The following is a 19,670-nucleotide window of genomic DNA, read 5'->3' as shown; positions in this document are numbered from 1 at the left end:
CCTCTGGAGACACAGCCTGACCGTTGGTGGGACCTGAATGGAGTGGCTGTGAAAAAGTGATCCCAAATAAATCTGGGGGAGGGATGCCAGGCAGCTGAGAGCACAGTGGTCAGCCCCATGGCAGGTCCAGCCTGCAGCCTCAGCCCTGCCTGGCACAGATTTGGGAGGTGCCTGCTGTGCTGATCCTAAATTCATTAGAGACTTCAGAAAAATGGCCCCTTCTCTTTGTTTTTTCACTTGTCTAATGCACAATCACACTTATAACTGTGGGGAACTGTGTAGGAATGCATGTTGATGTGCCAGGAGGTATGATGTTAGCCTCAATATGTGGAGCAGCAGGAATGATGCATTTAGGAGCCCACATTTGCTGTGTGAAGGGCCAGATGCCTGGAGGGGATGCCCATGGATGTGAATCACAGAATCATATAGGTTGGAAAAGACCTTTAAGATCATCGAGTCCAACCATAAACCTAACACTGCCAAAACCACCCCTACACCATGTCTCTAAGCACCTCATCCAAACGTCCTTTAAATACCTCCAGGGATGGCGACTCAACCACTTCCCTGGGCAGCCTGTTCCAATGCTTGATAACCCTTTCAGTGAAGAAAAATTTCCTAATATCCCGTCTAAACCTCCCCTGGTGCAACTTGAGGCCATTTCCTCTTGTCCTATCACTTCTTACCTGGGAGAAGAGACCGACCCCCACCTCTCTACAACCTCCTTTCAGGTAGTTGAAGAGAGTGATAAGGTCTCCCCTCAGCCTCCTTTTCTCCAGGCTAAACAGTCCCAGCTCCCTCAGCCGCTCCTCATAAGACTTCTGCTCCAGACCCTTCACCAGCTTCTCTACCCTTCTCTGCACACACTCCAGCACCTCAATATCCCTCTTGTAGTGGGGGGCCCAAAACTGAACACAGTATTCGAGGTGCGGCCTCACCAGTGCCAAGTACAGGGGCACAATCACTTCACTAGTCCTGCTGGCCACGCTATTTTTGATACAAGCCAGGATGCCATTGGCTTTCTTGGCCGCCTGGGCACGCTGCTGGCTCATATTCAGGCGGCTGTCAACCAACACCCCCAGGTCCTTTTCTGCCTGGCAGCTTTCCAGCCACTCTTCCCCAAGCCTGTAGCATTGCATGGGGTTGCTGCGGCCCAAGTGCAGGACCTTGCACTTGGCCTTGTTAAACTTCATACAATTCACCCCAGCCCATCGATCCAGCCTGTCCAGGTCCCTCTGCAGATTCTTCCTACCCTCCAGCAGATCAACACTCCCACACAACTTGGTGTCGTCTGCAAACTTACTGAGGGTGCACTCGATCCCTTCGTCCAGATCATTGATAAAGATGTTAAACAGAACTGGCCCCAACACCGAGCCCTGGGGAACACCGCTTGTGACCGGCCTCTTCACCGGCCGGTGAAAGAGCTGCAGCCTCTTCCTCCTCTCTTGTGAGCTTATATTCTTCACCCTTTTCCTTGTAGAGAACAGCTGGATGTGAAAGGGGCCAGCACCTTCTTGTCCTTGCAGGAGAATCATCCTGCAAGAGGCACCAGCCCTTGCACTGCAGCTGTATCCAAGGGGTAGCATGCAAAAAATGAGTCCCAAATGGCTGGATGCATTGCTTCTCTGATTTAACTGGGAATGCATTGCTTGCAGGAGTGCTGCAGCTGTAGTCCTGTAGCCCATCACTGCTACAGGAAGGGATTTCAAACCAAAATAAGCAGCCATGCATGTAAATGACTTCTGGTATCAGTGTCCCCCCACCTTTGCAGAGGGTGGAAGGTAGCCCCACAGGAACACATCAGAAAAAAACTCCAGCTCTGGGGTGCAGAATAATTGGGGGCCCTACAACCATTAAACAGCTTCCCCATAGCTCTGCTGAATCTACAATGGTAGTTTTCCTTGCAGTCCAGCCATTGGTGGGCTTTTCATAGGAAAAGGTTAATTAAGTAATTTCATGTAAATCTTCCACAGCCTAGAGGTGTTTACTTTGTTTGCAAAGTCCTTCTGTTGCTGCTGGATTTGTGCTACCAATTTGTGTCAGGAATAGGCAAAGCACAGAGAGGTTTCCTTGAATTTGATGGTGTGGCTGCTGGGAAAAACCTCAGTTAGTGATCAGATTTGGGTAAGTTTTCTTCAATAGTTAGCCCATTAGTGAATACTTTTAAGTCAAGCAAAAAGGTAAAGCATTTCAGAGAAAAAAAAAAAGTGACAGTCAATGGAGGAAAAAAGCATTAATGGAGGAAGTCAGAGAAGAGGGAGTTTGTCCTAACTTGTCCTGGTTAGCCTGGCACAGCAGCAACGGTCTTGTGTTCACTGCAATAGCCATAGAGAGCAAGTAACACAATCTTGCTTTCCTCCAGCCAAAAGCAGTAGTGGTATTGCTATGGCTGAAAGAAAACAGGGTGGGAAGGAAAGGTTAATGTTTTTGGTGGTCTCCCCTGCTTGAGTATGTCTTATAGCCAATGTAGGGAAGGGGCGGACAGAAAACCCTGTTACTGCTGCCCAGACAGGGATTTTTACTTTGTAATATTTACTCTGCCAAAAAAAAAAAAAAAAATGCCTTGGGCACTGTTGAAATGGTCTCACTGCTAGGCTAAAGCTAGAAGTAAACCTGTAATGTTGTACAATGGGCATCTCAGGAGCTGCAACACAAGTAAATATAGAGTGACTTTGGTCTATTCCTGAAGATACTTGGTACTGCATGGGTGGAGGGAACAAGCCTACCTTGGCAATAGAGCCTGGAGAGGACTTGGAAGGAGGGTACTGGATAAGGGCACCTACCTGGCTGCTGCTCTGCCTTCATGTCCTCTTTCTGCTGGTCTCAGTGACCTGCAGGAGAGGGACAAAATGGCCATAGGCTGTTGTTCTGGCAAGGCATGTCAAAGCTTGTGGTAGATCAATAACAAAACCTCACTGATTTTTTTTTTTTTAAAGCCCTTTATTTTTTGTCTTAAGGCTTATAAAAACTGTTACTCAAAACAGAAGCGTTTAAAACTTTACATATGTACAATATGAGAAATAAGTTATGTTTTAAGTCATACAAAAACCACAATATACAAATAGGGCTTTGAAACCACTCTAAGTATGGCACACTGACAAGTCACAGTTATTGAAGCCTTTACATAAGACCATGGGGAGAAAAAAAAAAAAATCTCCAATTGTGCTTGCTTTGGTTGGATTGAAGCTCTACAAGAACTCAGAATCACAGACTTCTGAAGACTTAGCAAGTCCTTCTGAGCTCAGTGCACCATCTAGCAACACTATTTTTTGAGATAAACTTTTGGCATGCAGAAAGGCAAAGAGTTGTTACACCAAGTCTCCTTCCAAAAAGGAAAAAATCTAGTTCACCTCTGACAAGGTCCACTCTGCTGTAGCAAATAGGACAGCTGTAGGGAATCTGTCAAACTCAGAGCAAAGCCAAGTTCACCTAGCACCAGGGAATCCAACTGGGATGTTGTGGCAATGAGGGTAGGATATCATCTGTTAGGCTTAGTTAAATACTTTGCACAAAAATAAGGTCTTAATTATGCACTGGTATTACAACAGCATCTGAACAGAGGTGAATGCATTCTCAGTAGTTAAAAGGAGTGGTGCAAAGCTCTCCTGAAGCAGTACAGTTCATTACCTTCTTCTTCCCCTATAGTCAGTAGATGGGCAGCTGCTATTTGCCTCTTACAAAGAGATCAACACATGGGACTGGACAGTCTCACTGCTGACACTGATTGGGGAGCAAGGAGCAGCTGCCAACACCATCACCTGCCATCTGCACCATGTTCTGCCCTAGGTACAGGGAGGACAGAGTACTACCTTCTTCTAAGGTTATATATAGAGATTTCAGTATTAGCCAGACACAGAACAGATTATTTTTAAGGCAAGCAAAGGACAACTTGAAGTTAAGTAGCATTGTGCATATTCCCACCCCTCCCCCAAACAACCCCCCACACTTGACCTGTGCTGGTCTTGTCTTCCCACAGCCCATAGTGCTCTTGGGCCCACAGTAACTCCTACACTAGATGCTAATTTGTTCTTGGCAGCTCTGTCACCAACAGTCTGATGGGCAGTTAGCATGGTTATCTTCTCAACTCCACTGGCAGGCAGACCAGAAGATCATTGCTGAGGTCTAGATCTGTGAAGATCTCATCCATAGTCCTGGTTAATGGGAGCAGGCAGGAAATGCAGCATGTAACAGGTCAAGGTAAGGTTAAATGTGCAAACCAGGCTCCCTGGGGAAGGGAGAATGAAGTTATTCTAGGTCTAGGACCACAGGCCATCAATTGCTCCTCAGTTTCTTGCATCTGATCCAAGATGTTTTGTCCTGAAGAGCTAGTTGCTTTAAGTGCTGCCAAGCCAGATTTTTGCCAGAGCGTTTTTCCACCTGTGTGGTCTTCATGCATCTAGGTTGCTCAGTTGTGAGTCTTTAGAGAAGTCTTCAGAGCAAGTTTGAGACAGACGTGGGAAAAGCAGAGGAAAATATATCTAGTTAAATGTAGAAGTTAAGAGGAGTAATAAATAATTCCTAAGGAACTCTAGGACACTAAGAACAGGTTTAGACAGTACAGGTTGGTGTTTATTCTGTCAAAGCAGCACTTTGCCCAGTAGCCTGAAGAGAGCCTGAAGCAGGCATTATGCATGCAAGTAGGCTGCAAACAGAAATTACAGGTCTTGATGCTAGACTCTGCCTGTTCAGATCCATTCAGGGTAGACAGATGTTTGCAGACTCAATCTCCAAGTAGGGAACTATAATCTTCCAGTGACTTGGCAGGAATGGAGAGCTGAATAACAAGTTAATTGCTCATGATCTCTGGGAGGAAGGATCATTTCCTAGAAACTATAGTGCTTTGGAGCTCAGATCTGCTCCTCTGCCTCATGCAAAAGCTATACTCCACACATAAAGCAGGAAGGGCACATATGCCAGCAATTCTGTTTTATGGGGGTTACAGAGTAGCATATCAAAACAGCCTTTTATTGTACCTGCAGGAATATTTACTTGATCTTTCAAGACTTGTGGCAGAGCAACAAGTTTTTGCACAGGGGTTTAATTCACAGAATTGTTTGCTGCTGTATGTAGCACAGCTTGCTAGTTTCTGCCAAACCTGGAACGGTACCAGCTTGCATTTCCTGAGCTGAGCTCTGCCACCCAAGAGGGTTGTACAAAGCATGACTTCCACAGGGCTTTGCTAGCCCTAGCAAGCACTTTGTCTCCAGATTAGGAGCAACAAAGCTCTAAGTTTACAAATTGAAACTTAAGAGAGGCCAAAAGGCTGGGCTTCATCTGAAGGAGATGATCATTTAGTCAAATGAACAGGGATTCATTCAAAACATGACTAGAGGCAGTCTGAAGCAATCAAGCTGTCACTGCTGGGACCAGACTTACTGGAAGTCATGCTCTGAGGACTGATCCTAGGTGTCTGGAAAGTCCCCCAGAGGTTAAGCAGGGCTGAGATGCTCTGGCAACAGCTGAGTTTGCATGCTCCTGAACCAGAAGAGATAAGCATAGCCAGAGATGAAGCAGTAGGAGTCAGTACTGTAAAAGCATGGCAAGTCCTCAGCTGTGTCTTGCTCATGTAGTTGAGCCCAAACTTGATCAAGAGATTTCTTGGTGGCTTAAGATCTTCTATCAGGCTGAAACAATCTTTGGAGGCAATCCCCTACGCTCCCAGCTTTCCTCTGTTTTACAGGGCAGTTAATAGATGCCTCTAATTAGCTCTCCCCTATTGCAAAGATCTTAGGTATTGGTAGCACCTCATTTTTAGCATCTACCATAATAGCAAGCAGACAGGTTCTTTAGGCCAGGGATCATGTTATAGTTATACCACTCTGGTAGTAAGCATGTAAAGGTACAAGACAACAAACCAAGATCAGAAGTTAAGATAATATCACCTAGTTAGTGATAGTCAAGGCATACATGAAAGTTAAGTCTAATAGCTGGGAATCTTGGGCTAGAACTTAAACTTTTTGAAAGAAAAAGAAGTTCCAGGAGTCAAAAAAAAACCCACACCACAACTAGCTCCACTCATGCCAGCATGGCCACATACATCAAGCAGGATTTCTCTTAGCTGGTTTTCCCTACCTTTTTTGCTATTCCTCTGTGCACTTCACAAACCAGAGCTCTTTACCAGGAGATATACTGGTCAGCTGGGAATCCTCCACACAGAAAGCAAATCTAGGAGGAATAATCAGAAGTCAAGAGAAGGTACCTGTTGTCTCCATGATTAACAAACAACATGCAATATGGATTGCAGCTAACTCTAAGACAAGTTATTTGATTTGACATCCTTCCTGTGGAGCATCTTGATACACCATTAGCCTGTTGAATGGCTGTTTTATTTCCTACTTTAACATTTTATTTGGGGATCTTTGCTTCTACTACCCCCATGTTTCATAGATTGTAGAAACTAAGATGTAGAATACCTTACAGATGATAGGAGATGCTTATTTAAAGCTCAGAGAAATGTGGGAAGATTGTCAATATCAACTGCTGTTCTTTGGCAGATCTGAGTTACCTTCAGAACAACATTAACATAAGATTTGGGATTGCAGTGCAACATGCTTGGTAGCTTTACTCCTTGTTGGTTGCTCAGGTAGCTTTCCAATTACAGAGATCTCAGAAGGAGTAATACAGTGCTTAAGGAGTTGGTGTCACCATGTTACCAGTTGCGGTTTTAGGTCTAGCTTGTTGTGCCAAATCAGCATATTATGCATGTAAATAATAGCCATGCCCATCTATTTTTCAGTATTTTTGGTGTTGTCAGTACTTTAACCCTTCAGGTATGATCTAAACCATCTTGAAGTAGGCTAATTTAGTCCAAGGGCAGGCAAGACAGTGTCACAATATCTAAATAAAGCAAAAGAACATCTCGGATCTGATCTGCAGTGACTAGTTTTGCTTAAAGCCTAGTTTGCAACCTCCTGCTGGCAAGTAACCCACTCTCCTACACTATGAGGGAGCATTAACTGGTAACACGAAAGAGGAAAGACAGTTCAAGGTACCAGCTAAGTTCAAACCCCCAACTTTTCTTGCTACATTCTGAATATTTCTCCTTTTGATTGAAGTTTTGAGTCAGCTCACATGCAGTCTAACACAATTATTACCTCTGTTGTGTTTCCCCAGATTTTACACGTATACGTCTGATATGCAGTTCCTGGGAAGACTTTGCAGGCCAATACCAGTAGCTCTTCAGCTCTTTCCACAGATCATACCATGACTGAGATGTTCCCTCCCAGGTGAGCTTTATTTTTAAAAGTTCACCCATGTCCTCTTCAGTATAGACCAGGAAAGTGTTAGTAGCATTTAGACCAATTTGATCAAGCCTGAAAGACAAGCAGAGACTCAACATTTCTTCCTTATGGAAGCATGCCAGATGCTCATTCATTCCATGCAAGAAGTTAAGCAGAGCCCTTTGCAGCTTATCAAGTGCTCCACATTTAACTGTCATCAGTTAATTACTGATTACACTAAAGAAAGTGAGCTTGGATAGCTGGTTCAATACAATGCATCATGTATTCAGCTCAGCCATCCTTCCATAGCTTAAAGGTGAATTTCATACCTTGTGTTTCTTCTGGGAGAGGCCAAAGGAGGTCAACAATGCCTCCAGAGATATGGGTGCTTTCAGACTATATCCAAATGGTAGAGGGGAAAAGCAAACCAAAGTACTTCAACAATGAGCCATGAAGGCTAATATATAGAGGACTGGGCACATCAAATTGCTTTCTCAGCAGTAAATTATAATTTAAGTTACTGGATGAAAATTTTTTTGAATGGTGATGAAGTGAGGCTGCTAGGCTCAGATGCAATGCTAGTGTTACCAGAGGAAAGAGAGTAATGCCACCTTGTCTAGTCCCAGTGGCCTTCTTACCTAGAGCAAGCACAACAGGCCAGCTTACTTACATTTCTAAAGAGAGGGGTTCAGAGTCTCCATTGGTGCCATGAAGGGTGACAGAGAAAGTGGGGTCAGCCTCTCCCAAGCTATTGTAGCTGAAGACATGCATTTTCATCTGATAATGGTAGACTGGAGAGAAACAAGGAGAGTATAGATGAAACCAACTTTGTTGAGAGACAACATTATTTCAGAGTGATGCTGAGCAATGTTGGCTGGAAAAGGCTAGACCCTGTATTTGAGACATCATTGATCATTTTTTCCTGCCCTTACTGATTACAAAGTTGACATTTACACAACAACAGCAGGTCCACTCTGGGGAGGGTTCCCCAAACCTTACGCTGCTCTAAGGTTGGGGTGGTCTTGCAAGTATGACATGTAAACTGTAGTCCTGCTCAAAAGGCAGAGTGTCCTTATGGCCAAAGCCCTGTTGATTTTACATGGAAGGAGCACAGTAATGCCACAGAACAGCAATGCAGCCAGGTAACAGCAAAAGACTAATGCCTGGTGCTGTGCTGCTTTGAGGTGATGCTACTCTTCTACCTCTACATCTTTCCCAACATTGACTTTGGGAGTCCACTCCTAGAGATGAGATTATGCTCTTTTTAAGAGGGAAAGCATACCTTTGAATGGCATGTCAGCTCTTGTTTTTAAGTACATCTTGCTGTTTCTTTTGTTCCGTGTTTTCCTGGCATTGTAGCCAATGCCATTGCAGCGGTTCTTCCGGCAGCTCAGGCAGATGCCCTTCTTGAAGCGACTGGAATCGGTACATTGAAATGCAAAGCTTTGTTTGTCTTGGTTCACGAGGGAGTCCACGAAGAGGTGCACAGACCGCTCATGTTCACATTTAACAACTTCACCAATTGCTAGAGAAGCAGAGTTGCAAGGGATACATTTTGTTTAAGTATTTGTCACTCCAGCAGCTGATAAGATAGTGAGCTATACCTTTTTGTAGCCCAACATGAGCTGAACATGGCCAAACTTGAACACTTTTCAAACACTAGCAATTCAAGAGATTAGTGCAAGACACTTGAAGAGGACTTGTCACTTAGTGTCTACCATGAAAAGAGATTTAAAGAGGATTCTAGACCTAGCATAAGACAACCATAGTTTATGATCAGGTGTTAGAGTGAGAACGTGCAACTTCAGAATTAAAAGCAGGTCTAGTTTCTAGCAACTATCTCAAGTAGTACAGGCAGTTTAGAAGGAAAAAAAAAAAATAGTTCTCTGGTCTTATAAATCAGATCATCCCCCAGCATCAACCCAAGTCTATTTGTGAGGAGTCTACACTGACCAGAGGCAAAATAAGTAATGAGAACCTACTCCCATAGGCAATTGCTCCCAAGACATCACTTAATCCACAGCCAGGCTGGAAGTCTCCCCCATTGGGGTAGATGTCAACATGGCCTACAGGCATCTGGATCCCAATGCTAACACCTAGCGTTTCCCTTGTATAGGTGTGAAGGACATCCACAAAGTTAGCATCATCAGGAGAGAGGCGCTTGCTAGGGTCCACTCCTTCAAACATAGGGCCAGCCGGATCCAAGCCTGATATTAGAGACAGTACACAAGATGCCAGGTAAGAAATTGGGTTATTTCATACAGAATATAGCCAGGAACCTGCTGCTAGCAGCCCTCCTAACCAGGTGCTACACAGACAGTCCCTGCCTCATTGCAGATACTGTCCCCCAAGATCTCTCTACCATGGGCCTACTGAGGGAACAAATGAAGATGTCCCATACCACTTTTGGTGCAATACAACCCAGTAGTAACACCAGTTACAGTGATGGCTTCAGATTGCCTGTTGGAAGCAATGAGTCTTTGCTAGGTCACAGTGAAGAGATATTTCAAGAGGTAGTAGGTGACTGAACACCAGAAGAGGTCTAGCACCCCATGGAGACTGTTGGTAGCCAAAGCTGCCTTGGCTACATTTAGTCTATTTTCAGACTGGACATACAGAGGGACTAATACAAGTTTAAGCAGCAGCCAGGTAATCCCTGCATCTGAGATCCCATTATGGGTTTGAGACTTTCTGTTAACCTCTGAGCCTCACCCCCAACCTGAAGCTGTCTGTGCTCATAAGCCATTCTCCAACTTGATTGTTAGGTGATTTTCCTGCTTAACTAAATACAGATATTTATTGCTAGGCTCTGAGGAATTCTCACTGCCAGTGTCACATTTAAATGCTTAATGCAACCCCTTGTACCATGCCCTAAGTTCTCACATGTTGAAATCAGCTTTCCTCTGGAGTCAGAAGCACTCTCTTCAAGATATTTTCAGAATGAGGGGTTGGGGTTTTTTGGGGACCAAACAGCCCATGGGACAAACTGCACCCAATAGCTCTCACTTCTATTAGTTTGAGCTATAATTACAAAAACAGTATCACTCAGAGGCTTAGGATTTGGATAGTAAGGGAGAGCTTGAGCTGGACTTGTTTTGAACCCACATTTAACTTCAAATATTACTCAAGATCAGGTTGTCCTCCAAAAGGTTAAAACTCCCCCTACATTTGGGGTTCAAAATTAAGATACTTTCTCATGTCAAGAGACCTATACTCCCCACTGCTGCCACAGGTAGGAAACTTGTCATTTCTGACTAAGCGAGCCCAAAACAACATTGCAGCAACACAGGAAACAAGCCTCTTTGGGGAAACTTGCTGCCACTAAGGAAAGGTAAGAAACTGCTTAAAAAGCCATTTGCCTGTAATTCTGCCTATTGTCCCATGGATGTGGTTACCAGCAAAGCCAGCAACATGGGCACCCAGGCTGTACCCGATCAGGTGGACATTCTTGAGCTGGAAGAGTGGGTTCTCCTGCAAGGAAAAAAAAGAAGTGATAATTTGCCTGTCTTTCAGGGCATCTGGCACTACTCTGATCTGTAGGACTAAAGTCTAATTCTAAGAATAGATTGGAAGGAGGGGGCAGACAAGCAGGCTTCATTCTTTATTTTGTCAAGACAAGTAAAAGTTGAATGGTTTGGATAGCACTTGTGGTTGGGGCCACACCACAGTATCCAGCTTCTAACACCAATTATGATATTCTTTGTTTAAGCAGCATCTGGAGCAGCCTTCCCCCAGGGAGCTGCCAGCAGACCTCAGTACTGGCCATAGACTCAAGTGCCAAGCATAACACCATGGGCCTTTTCCTTCTCCTTTTCTACCCTCTTGCCAAGCCAACGCTGACTTTGAATGCCCAACTCCTGAGTTTACGTTGCTCAGACAGGACTCCTAAATTTGAAGTCACAGAATTGTATAGGTTGGAAAAGACCTTTAAGATCATAGAGTCCAACCGTAAACCTAACACTACCAAGACGACCACTGTACCATGTCCCTAAGCACCTCATCCAAGTCCACTTCAGTCTCACTGATCCGAGCACGCTGCAAAGCAGCATCTCCCAGGAAAGCACAGTAGCACTTGCTTGTGCAAGGGCTGAACGCAGCACCTTAGCTATGAGCCATCACACCACCAAGCCTTGGGGTTTGGATTACATCAGAGCCTTCCCCACTCATGAGTGTTGGAGCTGGTGTCTACTCTGTTCCCTTGTGCAACAGTCCCTCACAGAGCATTACAACAGAGACCGTTCTTAACTTGTGTTACCTGTAACCAGTCAAGCAGCCTCGCTATGCTTTTTCCAACAATCTGCATGTTGTTCACAGCATCGGTATAATGCTGGTGGGCAAGCAAAAGCCAATCCACCACAACCACGTTGGCATCCTTCTCCCTCTCCTGAAGAGCAGATACCAAGCTGCCCAGCCAGGTTTCAAACATGCCACTCATCTAGAGAGAGATTCAGGTGTTAGTTTCCAGCTCACAGGACCAAGATTACACATTCACAGTTAAGTTATTTGTATACTATTTACATATTCTGCTCCAGCTGTAAGCTCCTCTGCAACCCCCACTACATCTCCATATTGCACTAACAGTGTAAGAAAAACAGGTTTTGAGAGACTCTGGATGTAATTAGCCACCTTGCCTTTTAAGGCAGGAGGGAGAGGCATTTGTTACATGCCACCTTATTGCTCTTTTTCAAGGGTTTCAGAAATTCTGATGGATTGCAAAATTATTTTCCAGTCCTGGCACCACCGTTTGCATGAGCCCTGGTAGAGTTGATAAGTCCCCTAGTGCCATGCACACTCAGCTACATCAAATGCAGAAGAAGAAAGCTTGATAAAGTCTGTCTGCCCTCTTTCTTTATCAAGGAGACTACATAGCAGAAGTCAAGGCTGTGGACACATAGCTAATTACAGAAAGTCTATACATGTGTCAAGCCAAGTGCCACCTTCATAGTGGTCAGTTAGTTGCATTTTAGGGAAAATCTCAAGTTCCCTTTACCATGTTCACATTATACAGACATGAAGCAATCTTGGGCAGTTGTGAATGAGTTGGGTGATTTCACAGTGTTCTTAAGTACAACCCACATCACTTTGCTCCAGAGACCTCAGGTGCAGCTACTAAGAGGCTATAGCACTCAAAACATGAAAAGTTGTCCCAAATCCTGCATATTCTGGAGGCTGTCACACAGACCATTTACAGGGCAGTTTGCTCTCTCTAAGTGGATAGACTGAACACTAAGCATCACCTAGAGCCATGCAGGATCCTCCATACTTACTGTCCAGCCATGAATGATGAAGAAAGTCTTAGCTGTTACGTTGAACTTGCAGTCCTCCAGACACTTGTACTGGCCGATGGTGAGCATGCAACCATCCTTTTCAGCATCCAGTGAGGACCGGAGATTGAACTTCACCTGTGGCTTCGGTGCCAGCACACACTCCTGCTTGTCCTCCAACAGCTCGGCGATGGTGGCATCTGCAAACCAGTGGAGGAGAAAGGGTCAGCAAAGCACCTCTGAACCCGCTGCTGAGCTTGAGCCTCACCTGGGAGAGGCGAACCTGCTCCGTGCACCCCGCAGGGAGGAGCAGAGCGGCCAGGCGCTGCCCCGCCGCGGCTCTCCCCGACCCCGTCCCGCGTGGGACCACGCACACCCACCTCCTTCCAGTAGCGCAGCCTCCGCGACCCGCGGAGCGCCTCCCGCCGCGATGCAACAGGTCACGCCGGTGCACAGCAGGAGGATGAGCTTCCTCATCGTTCGGACGGATGGCGTGCTGGAGCTGTGTGGGGCGGCGGGGCGCTTTAAGGGGCCGCGCGGGGCGGTGCTCGTGGCCCGATGGGGCCGGCCCTGGCGGTGCCGGCCCGCAGCGCTGCTCCCATTGGTCACGCCCTCCCTGATATCGCGGAGAGTTTGAATGGAAGGGCCACGCGCCGGCAGGGGCGGGGCGCGGGAGCGCTCCGCGTGGGGAACCCCGCGGGGAACCCCGCGGGGGGCGGCGGCGGCGGCGGGGGCCGAGCTGGGCCACGTGGGGGTGTTTGGGTGGGTGAGCCCGCCGTGGTGTGGGTCCCCAGCGGGGGCGTACCCAGCGCTATGGCCCCGAGGGGCAGCGGGGACGGGCGGCCCCGCGGAGGCGCGTTCCCCGGGTGGGCAAAGCGGCAGCGGGACACGGCACGGCAAAAGGCTGGGTGAGCTGGCAGCGCTCCCCTGCTGCACCCACCGACCCAGCTGCCAGCGTGGGTCTGCGGTTTTCAGCTCAACCCGCGGGAACCCCCAGCTCTTTGCCACTCGGGATGCTCTGGACCTAATGGGCACAAGATACTTCCTGAAGGGCATCACCCAGCTCGCAGCCCATCAGCTTCTGCAGCCACGTTAGTGATACTGTAAATAGTTTTGAACCCTCTGTTGTGAAAAACTAACCATTTATTCCTACTTTTTTATTTCCTATATTTTTACCAGTTACTGATCCATAAGAAGATATTTCATTTTATTCTGCTGCTGTCTCACCACATGTGGTGTAAGGAGAAGAGGTGATGCTCTGGGACATGTGGCTTTCCTGGTCTCTTTTTCTTCCCCTTCCTCAGCCCTGTGGCTCCTTCCCTTTCCCTCCAAACTTGCAGCAGAAAGCAAGGAGGAGGCACCAGGGTCTGTAGTGTATAAAAACAGCAGAGGAGAAGGCAGGAAAAAGGTGCAGGCAAATGATGGGCAGAGATGAGGAGGAAAAGATGGAGGCCTAAAACCAGTCAACAGCAAGGGAAATAATGGGAAATCAGGTACAGGCATTGCTTTAGCCCTCACTAGTAGATATTGATGGAGAGAATTAATCTGACTTTCCAGCAGTGCTTTCCTGGAGCGCTGAGTTTGTACCCCGCGCCCCTACGAGCCTTGCTCAACCCAGCCGCCTCCTGACTCCACGTGGGTTGGCAGTTGGGCTAGATGATCATTGTAGGTCCCTTTCAACTGAAATATTCTATTCTATTCTATTCTATTCTATTCTATTCTATTCTATTCTAAAAGGTTTTCTCATAGCTCTCGTACATGCAGCAGGTTGTGCCTAGGGACTGCTGCTCTTCTCTTGGGGATCGTTCCCAGAACCTCTTCATTTCTGACCCTGCAGAATGAATACCTGTTCTGGGAGCTATTTGAGCACCTTCTGTTTCAGGAAGCTGGAGATGACACTAACTGCTTCTCCCCGGGGAGCGTGGGTTCGAGCGGAGTGTCCTGGGGACGCAGCCTCTCCTGCAGCCGTGTGGTCCCTCTCAAGGAGCAGCATCCTGACAGCAGTGGCCTAAAAAAGAGAGGACAGAGGTTTCTCAGCTGCTAGCCCATGACCAGACTTACTTCTGCAGGAAATGAATCGGCTAAGCCTCATCAACAAACGCTTCATCATTTTAAAAAATTCCTGGTGCCAACAAAACCCTGCTAGACCGTCAGCCACTGCAACATCTTCTCATTCTTCCTCCTGTGCCTTTGCATTCAGCTGTTGCTTCTTGCCATTATAAAGCTGTGACGGGTGGGGACATGTCCTCCTTTTGTTAGTGCAATGTCAGGCTCTGGAGGGGGGTCCTGCTCTTCACCTCTGGCTTCCAAGAATGACAGTAGCAGTGAGAATAGCTTAGCAACAGCAAGGAAGAAGTGCATCAAAATAATTCCTGGCTGCTTCAGCCAAAAGGTGACTATCGTCCGGGGAGATGCTCAGGAACTGTTGTGATGGGCATCGTATCAGTGCAGAGAGTGCGGCTCTGCGCTGACCTCTCTGTAACCCTAATGGCCTGGGGGGAAGAAGGCTCCCACCCAGAGCTGCTTGGAAAATAACAGTTCGTTAAGCCCAATAATTTTAAGGAGAAATTCCTAGTTTTGATTAGTTTTTCACTGGGAAAGATTTCATGGCTCCCAGATGGAATTTCTGGATATTGTAATAAGTAATAAATTATAAAGGAGGGTAAATAATCCACCTTAAAAGAGCTGGAAGCTTAATATATACAGCACTTTTAGGGTGTTGGAGGCTTTGCCCCAGCAGCTGGTGTGAGCAGGGCAATGCCTGGGGAGATAGTGGCTGTTCTTGGACGCGTCTTTCTGGCTGTCTTATTCTCTCCATCCCCACTGTGATTTCCTAAAGATCTCAGCTCCGTCCAAAAGCAGAACAGGAATGTTTTTGAAATCATGAGTATTTTTATAGAAAATAGAAGAATGTCCCACTCGGCTGTAGTCACAAGCTCTTTGCAGGTGGGTGCTGGGTGGCTGAGGCTGAGGCTGGTTTCTTCTTCAGCACCAAACGTGGTGAGTCAGAGCAGAGCCATGAGATGTGGAGGTAGAAGATACATGTGAGGAGTTAAGCTTCTTTCTTAGTAGCAAAAAGCTAAAATCAGTATGATATGTAAATTAATATGCTAAAATATTTAAAGATCTGGAGTCTGCTGGCGATCTCGGGGAAGGATTAGACAGGTTTTTAATCAGCAGCGTTTAATTTGAGAGGTTTCCATGTCCATGCATCCAGCAATGAGACCCTTTCAATGCAGTTTCTATATGAGCAGAACATCTCAGACCTGGGTTATGGTCAGTGTCTTCTACAGGAGCTCGGCATCTCTGATAGAAACAGGCTGTCACCGTCCTGCGCAAGGAAACTGAAGTCAGGAGCCTTTTGCAAAATAATTATCTTTAATGCTTCCATTTCCCTGTCTTTAAAATTAGCACACTGACACCTCCTTTCCTTGCAGAAATCTCAGCAAGAAGTATGAATGAACCGCACCATTGAAGAGCTGAGCATTAAGGGAAAAGGAAAAATCCTTCAGCATCGCACGACCTCTTTAAAGACCTGCAGAGGTAGAGTAATTCTGGTGTGAGCAGCTCTGGAGATCACAAGGAAAATAGACAGCAGCCTTGTGCATGAACAGTGCTGCTGACATTGCATCCCACATTCTCCCAGGGATGACCTGCTGTGGAGATAGCAGAGAGAGTGTTTTGCTGCCCAGGACAGGGTACCACCACCTCGGTGAGTGGCTGCAGGAGGGATTTGCGCAGTACTCTCGCAGCTAAGATTGCATCCTGTCGCATTCACATCACTAGGAAGGCATAAGTGGAGCTCTTGGCTTGAGTGAGCCCTCCTGATGGGGAAAAATTGTGGCTCTTGGGTTCGTGGGGTGCTTGTTACTGAAAGCAACAACACAACAAGAGTCAAAGATGCTCCTATTAAGGATTGCTCATTTGCACAAGCCAAAGATTTATTTCATTGCTTTAGGTCAGATATTCAGTGTCAGGGAGTGATTATCGCTATTCTGCAAATTTTAAATTCCACATTTAGAAACCTGAGAGTGTTTTACACACCCTCCATTCTTCCTGCCTGTTTTTTCTCTATTTTCATTCCTTTTCTCCATGAAAGAGGGAGTAGGATTTGCAGGAGAGAAGGAGGAGGAGGGGAGAGAGAGGAATTGTTTGTTTTTTTTTTTTTAAGTTATAAAACAGTTTTTCTTTTCAATTATAAAACACAACCTAGGCAGTAGAATTTAATGGGATTGGTATTAGTTTCCCTCTTGGCTCCTTCTGCCTGATTTGTTTCTGAGATGATGGGGGAGGAGGGGTAGAGACAGGGCTGGAGAACAAACCAAGAGAGGGAAGGGATGCTCAGATGGCAGCAACCTCAGGGTGCGCCAAGCTGGGGCAAAGGCCCTGGGAGGACCCACGTATCGGATGGGCGTGCAGAGCTGACTGCACCCCAAAGGGTCTGCAGTCCTGGAGAGGCAGCTCTGCAGTGAAATAACATCCCGGATTAATCCTTGCATCACCCTGTGCCTGCTCAGCCCAGGACCTCTTGGTTTGTCATCATCCCATCACGCCACCAATTATTTTATACTTAGTGCTTACTGTAGAGGGGGGAGATATTACTTATGTGGCACAGTTTCTGCTCTGGATATTTTTGTTCTGTGAGCATCAAACTGGGGTGAAAACAGGCTGTGGTGTCTTTGTTTCACAGCCATTCCTTACCCCACAAAGTCTCTCCTCCCCTCCTCAGCCTTTCAAATACAGCCCCTCTATGAACATGCTTTATAGGACCAATACTTCATATCCCTCGATAGGTTTGCTTGCTTACAGAAGAGGCTAATCTCCATCAGGTTATGAAATCAGCTCACATGCTTCAGTGGCATTACCCACTATTGATATCCCCATTCAATCCCTATTGAGCTCTCTTTGTTGGAGGTAACCCCCTCTCCTACTTCTTCTAAGCTGATTTCTTAGGCCACATCATTCAAGTCCTACATCCCCATGGTATTTAGATGTAGTAAAAATGACTGGGGGGAAAATAAATGGCAGCCAGTGAGCCAACTAAACTGTCTGACTGTTAATGGTCCTGTTAGTTGCAAATTTACTTTACTACAAAGCCCCCAGCATGTAATCCTTAGATGAAGGATTATTTATTAATAGGGTTCTTATCAAGCACATGCTCTGGTGCAGTGTTTGGGCTGTAGCGCTCGCAGATATGGTGGGCCTTGAAGAATAAATCCCCACATTCCTGCGAAATGCTAATTCTTGTGAACATTGTCACACAGGGAGGAACGTTACAGTTTGTACCTGCCTCCGGGCATCGCCATCCGCAGGGAGGTTTCCAGAAGGCTTTGATCCCTGCCGGCCGCCCCCTCCCCATGGCAGGTCCCCGGTCCTGCTGCTGGACCACCCTTCACTAAGGACAAACTTCTTCTTGGCCGCTCTTTGTTGTGCTAATTTCCCAAACATGCCTGAGCAACATGAAGTGATTTTTGTGATGTTTTTTTAATCTCTTTTCACTCCTGCCCATGCCTTGCATTAGTCCCCAGGTTGCTCTGATTGAGCGTATTGTTCCTGCAGAGACCCTCAGGTGATCTTACCCCATCTCCAGCCACAGCAGAGCTGTGCAGGAGCACAGGCTGAAAGCCAGCGAGAGCTCAGAGTGTCCTGACACCTATTCCCTGTGTCCAAGAGGACAAGTGTAATTCAGTGGCTTGTCATTCCCAGCAGGTCTCATGGTATGTGAGATGGATCCAGACTGCTTGGCTACTTTGCGTCGGACAGAAGACCCAGTGGTGGGTGGTGGGCCTGCTCCATCCACTCTGCAGACAAGGATGTCTTTAGGTCTGTGCCGAAGAATGACGTATATTTTTTCTCTTCTTATGCCTTTACCCAAAGCCCACACTTTTCCATCCAAGCTGTATGAATGCTGAGCATGTTTGGGCTTGAACATGGACTTGGGTCCAAGCCCATTGGCAGTGCAGAGGTGTCGTGGGTGGCCAGGGGGATGTTTGCTTCTGCTCCTTTCTGAGGTCCTATTTTGGTGAGGAATTGGATAAATGTCTCAGAAGTTCGTGATCACTTGACCCTTCAGATCGTGGATGGTGAGCCCCCAGCAGTGCTTCTGCCTTAGCTCTCCTACATCCAGCAAAGGGAAAAGATTAAAAATAATAAATTACTAACATTGCTCCTCTGTCTTTTCTGTAAGTGGAGCCTGGAGCTGCTAGAAAGTCCAGAGAGGAGTTTGGGGGACGGTTGTTTGGTTTAGGGATTCCTTTAGAGTGCATATCCTTATCCACATGCTTTTTCTTCAAATCTGCAGGAATATTTGGCCCAAGTCTGGAGTGGATGTGGAAGCACCATCAGTGAGAGGTACTCAACAGTCAGCTAGACTGCAGCTCAAGAGGAGACCGTAAGACCTGGCAGAGCAAGCAGTGGCTCTCCTGCCTGCTTAGAGGGGTCTGTCAGACTGGGGCACAGCTCTGTCTTTGGGCTCATTTCTGGTAATTAGCAGCTAAAAGATCTTGCAAGTTGGCATTTTGGCAGAATAATTAGAAAGCTGATAGCTCCTCCTTCTCTGAAAACTTCCCAGACTAAACCCCAAACCAGCCATCTAGAGCTTCATTTTCAGCATTCCTAAATCCACTTCAAATTTATCTCAGTGGCACTCAGGCTTTCAAAACTGATCCTGTAAATCTGGATGGACACCAAAGCAAGGAAACTCTGAGCATGCCACTCAACTTCCCAGTGCCTACAGGAAAGAAAAGGAGTTATTTATTAAAACAAATTAATTTGTTACTTACTTTAGCAAAGCCCTATAAAAACATATAGTGTTAGTTCTCACCATTATTGCTAATTTGCACCCAAGCTTTATGGTTGCAAATCCCAGATAATTCATTCTTCCTGGGCTGTGTTGGGTCAGACAGCTCATGCACGTTCATCTTCTCTTTGTGGTCCTGATTGTTGATTTGGCTGGTGTTTAAGAGATCCTTTGGCAGTATTTTACTGTGATTCACATTAAAGGGGAATGGTGTTTTAAACCACAAACATAGACTTTATGCAGTATCTTCTGTTTTTCAGAAAAAGTGTGACAAACAGTTTGGGGCACAGAAATAAGCAGCACAAGATCATCGAGGTCGGTATCATTTGTTCTCACTGCTTTTCATTTACCCTCTCCTTTGAACCTTTTGCCTCTCAAATCTGAGCAGGG

The 19,670-nt window shown here is 46.3% G+C and overlaps 2 protein-coding genes across 3 annotated transcripts in view; one reads left to right on the top strand and one right to left on the bottom strand.

Moving 5' to 3' along the window:
* Nucleotides 1–19,670, top strand: part of CZH18orf32 (chromosome Z C18orf32 homolog) — a 349,853-nt gene that overhangs the window by 315,081 nt on the left and 15,102 nt on the right. The window lies entirely within an intron of this gene.
* On the bottom strand, nucleotides 3,487–12,992 carry LIPG (lipase G, endothelial type). 2 transcript variants are annotated; one of them, XM_075488915.1, is made up of 9 exons: nucleotides 12,862–12,992; nucleotides 12,485–12,681; nucleotides 11,473–11,652; nucleotides 10,577–10,688; nucleotides 9,200–9,424; nucleotides 8,500–8,742; nucleotides 7,888–8,008; nucleotides 7,092–7,310; nucleotides 3,487–6,162 (listed from the first exon to the last, which is right to left on the bottom strand). In XM_075488915.1, the coding sequence occupies exons 1-9, from the start codon at nucleotides 12,956–12,958 to the stop codon at nucleotides 6,078–6,080; spliced, it is 1,479 nt and encodes a 492-aa protein (XP_075345030.1). In that variant the 5' UTR covers nucleotides 12,959–12,992; the 3' UTR covers nucleotides 3,487–6,077. The 2 variants fall into 2 exon arrangements, with proteins under 2 accessions (XP_075345030.1, XP_075345031.1); XM_075488916.1 differs by having other exon boundaries at nucleotides 10,613–10,688.

This window comes from Mycteria americana (genome assembly GCF_035582795.1).
Source record: "Mycteria americana isolate JAX WOST 10 ecotype Jacksonville Zoo and Gardens chromosome Z unlocalized genomic scaffold, USCA_MyAme_1.0 Scaffold_18, whole genome shotgun sequence".
NCBI lineage: Eukaryota > Metazoa > Chordata > Aves > Ciconiiformes > Ciconiidae > Mycteria > Mycteria americana.
The sequence above is the reverse complement of the archived record's forward strand: the minus strand, read 5'-3'. Positions and strand labels throughout refer to the sequence as shown.

Bases quoted from the DNA above. Each gene is read 5' to 3' on its own strand.
- LIPG (XM_075488915.1), bottom strand. From the start codon at position 12,958: ATGAGGAAGCTCATCCTCCTGCTGTGCACCGGCGTGACCTGTTGCATC. The intron at 12,682-12,861 runs GTGGGTGTGCGT...ACTGGTTTGCAG, and splicing joins GGCTGCGCTACTGGAAGGAG to ATGCCACCATCGCCGAGCTG. The intron at 8,009-8,499 runs GTATGCTTTCCC...GTTTCTCTCCAG, and splicing joins AGCTGACATGCCATTCAAAG to TCTACCATTATCAGATGAAA.